This window comes from Salvia splendens, unplaced genomic scaffold (genome assembly GCF_004379255.2).
Source record: "Salvia splendens isolate huo1 unplaced genomic scaffold, SspV2 ctg310, whole genome shotgun sequence".
Classification (NCBI taxonomy): domain Eukaryota; kingdom Viridiplantae; phylum Streptophyta; class Magnoliopsida; order Lamiales; family Lamiaceae; genus Salvia; species Salvia splendens.
This window is the reverse complement of record NW_024598952.1, coordinates 6917-19456: the sequence shown is the minus strand read 5'-3', so window position 1 is coordinate 19456 and position 12540 is coordinate 6917. Positions and strand designations below refer to the sequence as shown.

At 37.0% G+C, this 12540-nt stretch overlaps 2 protein-coding genes across 2 annotated transcripts; both read left to right on the top strand.

Moving 5' to 3' along the window:
• Positions 1 to 2916: 2916 nt before the first annotated feature.
• Positions 2917 to 5055, top strand: LOC121789693 (protein SULFUR DEFICIENCY-INDUCED 1-like). The gene is made up of 4 exons (XM_042188083.1): positions 2917 to 3147; positions 3776 to 3988; positions 4139 to 4294; positions 4370 to 5055. Exons 1-4 carry the CDS (start codon positions 3046 to 3048, stop codon positions 4772 to 4774), a joined length of 876 nt encoding a protein of 291 aa, XP_042044017.1. The 5' UTR covers positions 2917 to 3045; the 3' UTR covers positions 4775 to 5055.
• A 2374-nt stretch (positions 5056 to 7429) lies between these two features.
• On the top strand, positions 7430 to 9991 carry LOC121789691 (uncharacterized protein At4g13200, chloroplastic-like). Its single transcript, XM_042188081.1, has 3 exons — positions 7430 to 7715; positions 8073 to 8227; positions 9583 to 9991. Exons 1-3 carry the CDS (start codon positions 7532 to 7534, stop codon positions 9796 to 9798), a joined length of 555 nt encoding a protein of 184 aa, XP_042044015.1. The 5' UTR covers positions 7430 to 7531; the 3' UTR covers positions 9799 to 9991.
• The last annotated feature ends 2549 nt before the right edge of the window (positions 9992 to 12540 follow it).

Genomic DNA, 12540 nt, shown 5'->3' with positions numbered 1-12540 from the left:
ATAGCCATTGAACTTGCCAATTTCTTCGTTGGCTCGGTAGATGGCGTTGCGCACCATACTCTCGTTGCCCTCGATTGTTCCCGGCGGCAGGTTTTCATTGTACCGGCGAGCTATGCGCCACCAAAAGTGATCGCCGGATTGGTTCGTGCCAACCATCGGATCTTCGGAGATTTCCAAGTATGCTGCGAACAATTTATCCATCTCTGCCGGAGTGTACGGTGTGCGGACACCGCGAGTAGGAGGAGTCGGAGTATGGGAGGGGGCGGTCGGCCTAGGCTCGGGTGTCCACCAGTATTGCCCTTCGGGGGCATCTTGGTCGTCGATTGGGTATGGCCGGTAGCCACCCGGAACGCCCGAACTTTGGGTTTGAGGAGGGGCCGAATATTCCATTTCCGGACTAGGAAACGGTTGTGAAGAGAACCATTCAGAGTTCCAACCGTGGGAGCCTGGGGGGTTATTGCCTTGGCCGGACATTGTTATGTTGTAGGAGTGGAAGAAAGATTGAGAATGTATATGAGAGAATAAAGATGAGAATGGATATGAGAGAATGAAGATGAGAATGGATATGTGAGAATGAAGATGAGAATTGTGTATTGTGGTGTGAATTTTTGGGTGTGAAAGTTGGGGTATTTATAGATGACAATGTGTATTTTTGGGGGAAAAAAATATAAAAAATTAAAAGTGGTAAAAAACGGTAAAAAACGGATATATTTTTTTTTGGAAGTGGAAAAATATTTTTTTCTTATTTTTAATCGGTTTTTAATTAAAAACTGATTTTAATTAAAAACTGATTTTTAATTAAAAAAATTCCAAGGCAACGGCTATGCCGTTGTCCAATCACTGCGCGCCACGTCAGCTGCTCGCTGGCACGGACGTGCTCGATGCATCGAGCAGCGCCGTGCCAGCGGCGCGAACGCAGCAGCGGCGGAGCTCATCCTTGCCCGCGGCACGGACGGACGGACGCCGTCCGTCCACCGTTGCAGATGCTCTAACTAGCTACCAAATAATCGTCCAGATTCGTTACGCCAAATTCCAGAACAAGGTTAACTACGTTGCCGTCGCCATATATACATACATACATATATGTATACTGTATCTTCCTTGTATTGAAGGCCAGATTCATTCTGGGGCTTCTCAAGAATGTTTTTGTTTTGATTTGTTTTTCTCTTTACAATCCACTTAAATCGTTTCTAGAAAGTTACTGTTCTTATCAAATTACAAAATGGTATTCTTAATTTGCACCCACCCCACTTTTGAAGTACTCTAAGAGCATCCGCAATGGCGGACGTCCACGCAGAATTCCCACCGACGTGCGGGAATTCCGTGGCGGACGTCCGCCATTGCGCGTCCCCTGCACGGATATGGAATTCCGCGAAGGAATTCGCAGTTCCGCGGCATTCCGAGCGGAATTCCGTGCGAACGTCCGCCATTGCGTTGACGCTCGCGGAATTTCCGTTTAATGCATTAATTTTTTTTCCGGTTCCTATATATATATCCCGTTGAACTTCATTTCATTCGCACCACTTGTATTAACAAGTTTCTCTCTCTCTAAAAATACATTTTTTGTGAATCAACAATGGAGCACCACGACAGCGATTCACCCACCTCGAGCGAGTCACCGACGCCCCATTTTCCCATCGGCGGGAGTACGCCGATGTCCGCTGCGATGCCTCAAATGCCGGGGATGATGCCCCAGTCTCAATAGTATGCGCCAAGCAACTGACCCCCATTACAAGCGAAAGCTTAAGCCCCTCCTCGATAGTATACGCCGCGATTTGGGGCTCGACGGGATGTCGGACGATGACGGCGAGGGGGGTGGCGGCGGCGACGGCGGCGAAGGTGGGGAAGGCGAGAGGACTGGCGACGAGGAATTCGAGGAGCGAGAAGCCGGTTTTTATTTTTATGTACTTTTTTTTAATGAAGTATGCTTTTTTAAATAAAGTGGTTGCATTTTCTCCGTATTCGCATCGGAATTTTAATTCCGTAAATTGTTTACTTCTGGAAATTGTCTAATTTGTGAATTTGTGAATTTTTTAAAATTGTGGGAATTCCTTCGGGATTTCCGCAGGGAATTCCGCCACTGTGCAATGAAAATTCCTTATGACGTGGCAGTACAGTGCGAATTCCTTATGACATGGCAGGAGTTGTTTTTGGGAATTCCGCGGGGAATTCTGCCGGGAATTCCGCACCACTGTGGATGCTCTAATGAGTTTTTAGTTCAATAGTCCTAGTCAAAATATTTGTCAAAGCAATCTGCATCAAAACTAATGATATACTCATTTATAAATATCCCGAAATGTTTTTTAATTAAATGCTGAAAATTTGGATACCCATTCTCACCTTAACTATAAAATTATACTCATCTCAGTAAAAATATGTAAAATTATACTCATCTTAATAATAAGATCAAAATTGAATTACCCATTTCACTATTAATTTTACATAAAATTGTGTAAAAGAATGAAATTCCCTAGATGAAATCATCCCTGCGAGGCTGCAATAGATTCAATTAGGATCTCCTGCAATAATAAGAAAAAAAACAACCTTTCCTTTTATAGGTTTTGAACTGTCATCAAATTTCAGATAAACATTTCCAATACACAAATTCAGTTTAATCTAGAGCATGTACACGAGACAATTCAATCTAGAGTATGTCACATATTCAAACCGAATGCGCCATCGGAGTTCATATGTATTACTACTTCATTCGTTCGCCACTTATCATTTAAATTTGTCATTTTCGTCCTTCGTAGATACTTATTTCATTTACTTTTTACTATTTTTGGCGAACAGAAGAAGACTCACACGTGTCAGACAGGATAAGTGGAAAACCTTGTGTTGACAAACACAAGAACGAACCTGGACGTCCTACCGTCTACATTCATTCACCTCTCATAATTCTTCAGCATATAAATCAAATGACTACAATTCTCCCTCTCAATCTCAATCTGCATCTGCTCTTTTCCTAGATTCATTCCAATATCTTCCTCACCAATTGGATACACATATATATAGTATATACATAGAGAGAGAGAGAAAAAAAAAATGGAAAGTGGGTCGAGGAAGAAGAGAGGAAATGATCTCTTTCATGTAATTCACAAAGTTCCTTGTGGCGATGGGCCTTATGTCCGAGCTAAACATGCTCAGGTAATCACATACTTTTTCAATTTTCTTCCTTTTTGAGATTTTATGTTTTACTGTTCATCATTAGTTTGATTATGATGCTAACTAGCAAATTAAGGATCAATTAATGATACCATGTGTTTGTTTAATGGAATTTTAGATCTTATAAGGATGATATGATATAGTTTAGGGAGATTTGTGCTACATTATTGTTGTACCTGAGATTAATCTAATGAGAGTAGTTTGACATTGTCTTTTATCATTTCAGGTATTTTTATTCATGTACATTAATTAATCTACACCTATGTAATTAATTTTATTATGATTTGATTGGATGTGTATTAAATCCTCCTATTTAATTGCACTTCAAATAAAATTTTTTTGTATAAGATAAAAATTGACTGTTTTTTATTTATAGTAACAATTATGAGGCTTATTATGCAGATGATAACTTCTATTTTGTGATGGAAAAATTAAAGTTATGGACTAGCTAGTTCTCTAGGAGTTACAGTATCCAAAATGAAATTTATAAATACATTGATAGAATCTCATTCCTAACACTATTTTGTCCATCAACAACATTAACACAAGTATGCTTTTGCTTTCGTATTTTTCTGATATGAAATGGTTACATGCTGGATTGCATTTGCAGCTAGTTGAGAAGGATGCGGAGGGAGCGATAGTGTGGTTTTGGAAGGCTATAAACGCAGGAGATAGAGTCGAAAGCGCCCTCAAAGACATGGCCGTCGTCATGAAGCAACTCAACAGACCTCAAGAGGCAATCGAAGCCATCAAATCCTTCCGCTCCTTTTGCCCCAGAAATTCCCAAGAGTCACTTGATAACATTCTCATAGACTTGTACAAGGTATGTATGTATACATTAAGGGACCATTTGATTAGGTCATTTTCGGTCAGATAACTCTAAGATAGATGAGTTATCTACCTTAGCAAACGGCCCCTAAACATATAATGTTTTTTATACACATACTGATATGTTTGGATATAAACATTGCAGAAATGTGGAAAAGTTGATGAGCAAATTGTGCTTCTAAAACATAAGCTCAAACTCATATATTTAGGGGAGGCTTTCAATGGGAAGCCCACCAAAACTGCAAGATCTCATGGGAAGAAGTTTCAGGTTTCTGTCAAGCAAGAAACATCAAGAATTTTGGTATGTGGATTTTAATTTATTGCTCTTCAATAAGTACATATATATGTAAATAATTTGATTACTTTGAAAACACAGGGAAACTTAGCTTGGGCATATATGCAGAAGTCCAACTTCCTAGCAGCAGAAGTGGTATACCGGAAAGCTCAAATGATCGATCCGGACGCGAACAAGGCCTTAAACTTATGCCATTGCCTCATCAAGCAAACACGTTACCATGAGGCTAGCTTGGTTCTTCAAGAGGTGCTGCAACACAAGCTCCCGGGCTCTGACGACCCTAAGTCGAGGAATAAGGCCGGAGAGCTGTCGTTGGAGCTCGATTTCAAGCTGCCCAATGACCCGCCCTTCGAAGATGATTTTGTCTTCGAGGATGATTTTGTCGAAGCTCTAGAGCGTGTCATGAACGAATGGGCGCCTCCTAGAACGAGAAGGCTGCCGATTTTTGAAGAGATCTCACAGTTTAGAGATCAGTTGGCTTGTTGATTTTTTTTTTATTTTTTATTTTTAATTGTGTTGTGTTTATATGAATGATATGTGTATATGTGGTGTGGAGATGGGAAGTTTGTGGAGATCGATGTAACGAATAAAGGGTCTCATTTGTATTAATGGGTTGTTTTAGATTGTGGAGTTACCCACTTCTTGATTCTTTTGATTGGGTATATTTGTATTTTCATTATGTTTATGGACTAGATAAAGATTTATTATTGGGTCAACTTATTTGAGGACCCAGTAAATTTTAAATGGTAGGATTTATATAATCTTAATTTCATGTTTCGAATTTAATGTATATTTTATTATATGAGCGATAAAAATTCTAGTGATGTTATAGTAAGAACTAAGAAGAAAAGAAAAAAGAAGGCCCTTCCTTGTATCCCGGTGAGGAGTAAGTTATGTATATACAAAGTCCCTATTTTTTACTATCTGATGAATATTTTATGAAATAAATTGCATCAGCCTCTGGAAAACCCATTTCATATATTTTTTACTACTTTTTAAAAAATACAAGAATTAAAAAGAAGTACCTCAAAATATCCAGAAACCTCTAGCGCAATTTATTATAATTATAATTATAATTGTTGCCCCTAATTTTCGTCATCTTAAAGACATATACCTATATCATGGTTTATAAACAATCAATTTTTATTTAGAAAAATTAATTATATCCCACTTTACAACAATGAAACGATGAGTCAATTTACCAAATTCTTAGAGCATCACTAGCGCTGTGGGCCGGACCGCACTTGGGTTCCGGCCCGCGGCTTCGCGCGTTGGAGGGAGCATATTCGCGGCCTGGGCCGCACCTGGTGACGCAGTCGCGTACCCGGGCCGCGCCCAGGTCCCGTCCTGGCTGTGCATTATAGGTGCTCGGGCCGTGCCCGAACGAGTCCCGGCCCGGCGTTGGAGGTGCTTCGGGCCGGACCGCAAGCCCCATTATTTTATTTTTTTTATTTTTATTTTTTTTCCTATTTATACTCCATTTCTTCAACATTCTTCCAACAATTTCTCCATTTCTATCCTCTAAATTTTATTTGTGGCTGCTATGGAGTGGTTTAACAGAGACGAACGATAGACGAGTTCGTCAATACCAATAACCGGTACCTCCCGGCATCGCCCAACCCAAATGCAACACCTAGTCCGGGGGTGGCGCCCAACATGGAAATACCATCGCCAGTTAGCACTGATGAGTACGTCATTAGTGATATGGAGCCCGCTGAAGGGAGGGGCAAGGGCAAGGCTGCGGCTGCGGATGATGATGGGCTGAAGAAGTATAGCCCGCATGAGACATTGTGGCTGGCCAAGAACTTCGTCGACGTCTGCGAGGATCCTATCATCTGCAACTAGCAGAGCAGCAAAGTGTTCTGGGAGCGGATTGCCCAGAAATATAACGTTAGTCGATTTAGAATGATGTTCGAGCGTAGCTACGTGAAGCTACGCCAGCATTGGGGTCGGGTCCAGAAGGAGATGAACAAGAGGAATGGCAAGTAAACTAACGTAGTCCGGATGTAGCCGAGCGGGCACAACGAGATGGACCTCGTGGAGAAAGCTAGGGAGGAGTTTTACTCTGACGGGAAGAAGCACTTCAAGTACTACGACGTTTGGAAGATTGTCGAGAAGAGCCTGAAGTACACCGGTGGGGAAGAACCAGGGGCAAGTGGGGCGCCGAAGAGAACCAAAGTTTCCGCCGCCGAAAACTACTCTTCGAGCGAAGGAGGTCCGACAATCGACCTCAAAGTGACGGACGATGACGTCTTCATCTCATCCCCTAGTACTCAAAGCCGTCTGATGGGAACAAAATCGGCAAAGAGGAAAGCGAAGGGGAAGGCAACTACGAGTTACCCCACTATGCCGCCGCCACCTAATCCTTCTTTGGATAAGATATCCGACTCTATGTCGGATATGAGTATTACTTTGCGGATGGGCCAGCTGACGGAGTTGACATCGAGGGATACCTCGACAATGTCGGAGTTCAAGCTCGAGTTGCACCATGAGATGATAGCCTACATTCGCGCACAAATGAAGAAGTAGTTTTTTCATTTTTTAAAATTTTTAGGACTTGTATTTTATTTTCTAGAACTTGTAATTTTTTTTCTAGGATTTGTAATTTTCTTTTTTGGAATGAACAATGAATTTTCCATGTTTTAATTATTCAATGTATTCTATTTTACGATTAAAATATGTTGTAGTTGTGAATAGTGTAATTTAATAGTTATGGCTTGGATGTGGCCTGTAGGGTTAGAGGAGTTGTAGTCTGGGACTGAAATTTAGCGGAATGATGACTTGGGAGGGGACCTGTGGCTTGAATCTTGGTCAGAGCGGTGGATGCTCTTATATGGATTAACTAGGATAAATGAGAATAACACTAATCTTGAAGTATGTAACAAGTTGGATCATCATTTCACTGTTATGTTGTGTAAGATTGGACATAATTTTTTTTTCTTCAAAATCATGAAATTTTCAGAAAAGGAGAGTTTGAAATACTAGTAGGACTTAATATAACATCAAAAATTGAATACATAGATTATAACTAATCCTTAAAAATCAATATAATTAATAACCTATGAATATTTTTCATTCTCCCTATGAATATTTTTTAATCTCCCTATGAATAACTAAATTTTGTGTATTTTTAATCGGGTGGTGTCCAGTAAATCTACGAGACGCCTACGACTTCTGGACTTCATCAGTTCATCACCGTCTGTAATCGGGGAGAGAGAGAGAGAGGACGAAGGGAGAAGGGAAATGAGTGGGCGATTGTCAGCATCCCATTGCCCACCCTCGTATTCGATTCCTTCCCCATCCATAATCCATGTCCCTCGCTGCTCTATTAAGCTACCTGCCCTCCCCCTTTCCCCCTCCAACCTTCACCTCCACTCCTCCAGATCTCCATCCACTACTTTCAGCTGCAACTGCACTCGCAATTCCGGTACGCCTCTTCTCTCTACTGTCTCCGCCTATCAATCTCAATACCCGATTTTGTTTAATTTCCGTAATCCCCCCTCTCTCTATATGTGTTCTTGGTGGTTGCTCTTTACGGTTTATGTTCCAGCTATTTAGGTTTCTGTTCATAGAGTTGGAATTGAGATATCGGAACTGCAAATTCTATGCTATAAACAAGTCTGTACTGGAAATTACCTTTTTTTTAAAAAAAATCAGTTCAGAATGGGAATACAATTTGTAACTATGATAGGGATTTGAGACAATTATGTCGATTGTAATGACAATAAGCTAGTTTAAGATGAAAATTATTTTCGTTACCTAAGAAAAAGTTGTCATTTTTCAGGTGAGAATGAGAGCAGAACAATTTTAGATGCATTTTTCTTGGGAAAGGCAGTGGCTGAAGCACTTAATGAGCGTGTAGAGTCGGTCGTGGGTGAGTTTTTGAGCTCCATTGGCAGATTGCAAGCTGAACAACAGAAGCAAGTAGAAGAATTTCAGGTACTAAATCACTGCTTGCGTATACGATTCTTGTCATGTGATGAGGGGGCTATATCTTACCAGACACTTTGGCTCATTAGCTGCTGCGTCATTTGTCATTCATATGCTTGTATAGCTGAGTGTGTAGAAGGGATAATTCACCATTGAATGGGCTGGTGTGATGCTTGTGAGCTTTGGAGAGAGAACTGGTTTCTACACTCCATCTGCTTTTGTTTTTAGGCCATGATATGCTGTGGTGCCCCTAATTCCTTTATGGGGTGTTTGAAAGGACATATGAATCTATGATCGAGTATTTGAAGCATTGGATAATCAAACAATTTCAAAATTAATCAATCCATGGATGTACTGTATTATTTTTATCTATCTATCTATCTATCCTATCACTCAAAGTAAACACCTCCTTACTATAGAGGATTAAATAGTATTTCGATTTTTAAATGTCGTTGAGAGAAATTAGACACATGAAGAGTCTAGCAAGTCCTGTTGTGTTTGGAAATGTTTGTGACCTTTTCAAGTGTATGAAAACAAGCCTTTTAAATTCATCCTTATTTTGTAATGTGATACTCCACTGTGCCAACAACCGGTTCATTTGTCATTATGTTTCAAATTTGCTTACTTGATTATTATCATGATTGAATGATTCACATTGTTTTCATGGAGAAAAATTCTGATGGATCAATAATCAGTTTGTGACATGGTCACATCATGGTCTCCCTTAACTAAATTGTTTGACAGACTGTAACATTTTCTCAAGAAATCTCAACACTCGAGATATACCAAAAAAGAGTGTAGCTCTCGCCCAGCTTAATATGGGCAGTGGTTTAATTAATTTCTTGAATTTCCACTTTTCAAAACTGGGGTGACTCAGATAATTTGATTTGGTGTAATATGAATAGTGGTTCATATTGGTAAGTAGATGTCTTTTGAAGCTTTGGATCATGATTATGCATTCATATGACATAGAGATGACCAATTACGAATAAATCATCTAAAATTAGTACTCATAAAAGTTGAAAAAGTTCAAGATCGCAAACTTGTCGCTAGCTAAATCTTAAAGTCATTGTGCTATAAGCCAAAGCATGAAAGGTTATTTAGTTCATGTGCTGTTGTGATAGTCAGTTTGAAATACAACAATGTTGTATGTCCTACATTTGCAAGCCATTACCGGTGTAAGCTACGATAATAGTACATTGTGAATCAAATGTGCCTTTGCTACTATTTGTTATATGCATTCTGCCCTGTCTTTGAATTGTAAATGTAATCTTTTTCAGTTGAAGTATAGTTTGTTTCTAACAAGGCTTCTAAGAATTGCCAGTTGTGGCAATCTAAGATCTAAGTTGTATATGTTGCTGCAGAATGAGGTGTTGGAAAAGGCTCGACGGGCCAAAGAGCAAGCAGCAATGGAAGCGAAAGGGCTCGTTCCCCAGGCTAAGTCTGGTGCAGACAAGACATCAGCTGTGAATGGTGTAGCATCGAACACATACTCACCTGCTGAGTCTGTGAACTCTACAACCTCGTCCCTGCAATCGGAGCCTGTCGACCGTGAGGACAATCCTCCCAATGATGGTTGATCATTAGTGATGCTGCGTATGATCACTGCCCCTTGCATAGTTTGCCCTGCAATATAGAGCAGAAGGAATATTGCTGTTATTTACAATACATGCAATGTGTATTCTTTTTTATTGCAAATTTATCATAGAAATATTAAGATAATAATATTTGTCATTAGTTATATGAAAATAAGAGAAGATGGCTTACTCAGAATATTTTTGCATGAAAAATTTTTCAACCAATAAACAAAATGCAGCAAAAGAGTATTCTTAGGGGGGGTTACTCAAAAAGTATCATATTCAACGAATTATGCGTCTAAATAAAAAAAATCAAAGTGAAAGGTAAAAAAAATCAAAGTGAAAGGTTAAGACGCTTCACCTCCAATCTATATGTCGAGGGTTCGAGTAATTACGGCATGATTATTGTCATAAATGCAATTTACCGTTGTACTACTAATTAACATATAATCCTCTTGATATTTTGGGATTATATATTTGCCAGTATCTGAATTGACGTGTCTAATTTATTCGATTGATTTGCCAACATTATTTTATAAGACCAAATCTACATTTATGTACCGTGGCTTTTTAATATTGGGAGATATATAAAAAAGAGGGATGATAAACAACCAAATTTTGTACAACCAAAATCAGGTTATATTAATAATTTGATTTATTAATTATATATTAAAATAATAAATATAGTAAGTGGACAAATTAAAAAGATTTATTAGCCTTTAACCTCATTTTTTATTTTAATATTTGAATTTTCTTTCTATTATTTTTAAAATTTGAATTAAAGTATGCACTAATTACATTTATGGTTCCAAAAAAGTAAAAAAATTATACGCAAATCATAAATATATGACCACAATATTATGCACTTTCCATGTACTATATATACATCCATATATTTTAATTAAATGCATAATAAACTTATGTTTTTTCAAATAAACTAGTTTTTGGTTGTGCGGTCACATATATTTGTTGTATAAAAAATTATTTTATTGGACGTGTATTTATGTCCATGCATGACTGCTTGGGCCAGCATATTGTAAATGAAATGAATAATTTGAGCACTATTCGACTACATTTTGTACTCCATATAAAAATGAGTTTGAATTAGTAAAATTTATGGCCTAAGAGATTTATAAATTAGTGAGTGAATATATATCCAAGCATAGACTATTAATGCTAACAACTATTATTGCTAACAACTATTATTGCTAACAACTAATACGGTGCTCACAAAATTTGGTAGTACGATAATTTTACTGCTCAAATTAAAAATAAACAGATAAAATCTGGTTGTAAAATTTGGTTACATTTTAAATAAAGGAGCATAAGTTTTAATTGTTCCAGTTACTTGTTAATGAAAAAAAAACAGATAAAATAATTCATATTGAGCGTGTGAATGATTTTCAAATTAAAAAGTCAAATCATTTTGTAATCATACTAAAAAAATAGCTTATCTTTTAGGGACACAAAAATTGAGACACAATCACTTGCGTTGGAAAGTTTTTTTAAAAATAAAATCAATTTAGGACGCAAAAGAAAGTGTCCCTAAATTAAGGACAAATTAACTTAATCTTTTATTTTTATGACACTTCCATTTGCGTCCTCTAATTTTAGTTGGGACACCAACATTAAGGACGTTTTTTTAAAACGTTGTTGGTATATTTAGAAACACAAATTAACGTCCTTATTTGTATTAAAAATAACTTTAGTGAATTTTTTTTTGTTGTAGTGTCTTTAATTTAAAATAGGTAGATCGTAGTAGATATTCAAATAAAATATTCAAAATTTTAAAATGAATCAGAATTTTTTAAAATGCATACTTTTTTTTTCTAACTAATAAATTTAATCCTATTATAGTAATCACCATGGCTCCAAAGTTAAATCATGTCTATAAAAAACCAAATCTAATCGATTGATTCACAAAAGTATAGTAGTACGTAATTAACTAACAAATTGTATATTTAATCATTAATATTAGGTAATATTTGGAGGAATATTTAATCTCTGAGCACTTACCAAAAATCCTATTTAATAATACATTGTAATATTCGACGTACCAAGTGAAATTGTTTACGGAATGGTGAGAATTATTTTAAGTCAATAGTATATAATTATCTAAATAATTGAGCACGTGTCATAATAAATAAAATAAAAGATTTAGGAAAATGATTTCTGAAATATGAAATATGAGAATATGATTCTTAAAAATTTTTCTTCTCTGAGCACTTACCAAAAATCCTATTTAATAATACATTGTAATATTCGACGTACCAAGTGAAATTGATTACGGAATGGTGAGAATTATTTTAGGTCAATAGTATATAATTATCTAAATAATCGAGCACGTGTCATAATAAATAAAAATAAAAGATTTAGGAAAATGATTTCTGAAATATGAAATATGAAATATGAGAATATGATTCCTAAAAATTTTACTCTCCCATGTTAGAAAATATCAAGATTTAAATTATGTAGTTCATTTAAACAATAACCTAAAAATATAGTACGGAATAATAAGTATTTTTAGTAATAAAATAATACTCCTTCCGTCCCCAATAATTGTCCACTTTGGTACCACGGGTTTTAAAAATGTAACGAAAAGTGGATTCAAAAAGTTAATAGAATATGAGACTCACTTTTATATACTAGTTTTATAGTAGTAAAATGTGAATAGAAAGAGTTAGCGGAATGTGGATCTACTTACCATTTAAAAGAAAGTGGACAATTAGTGGGGGATAAACGAAA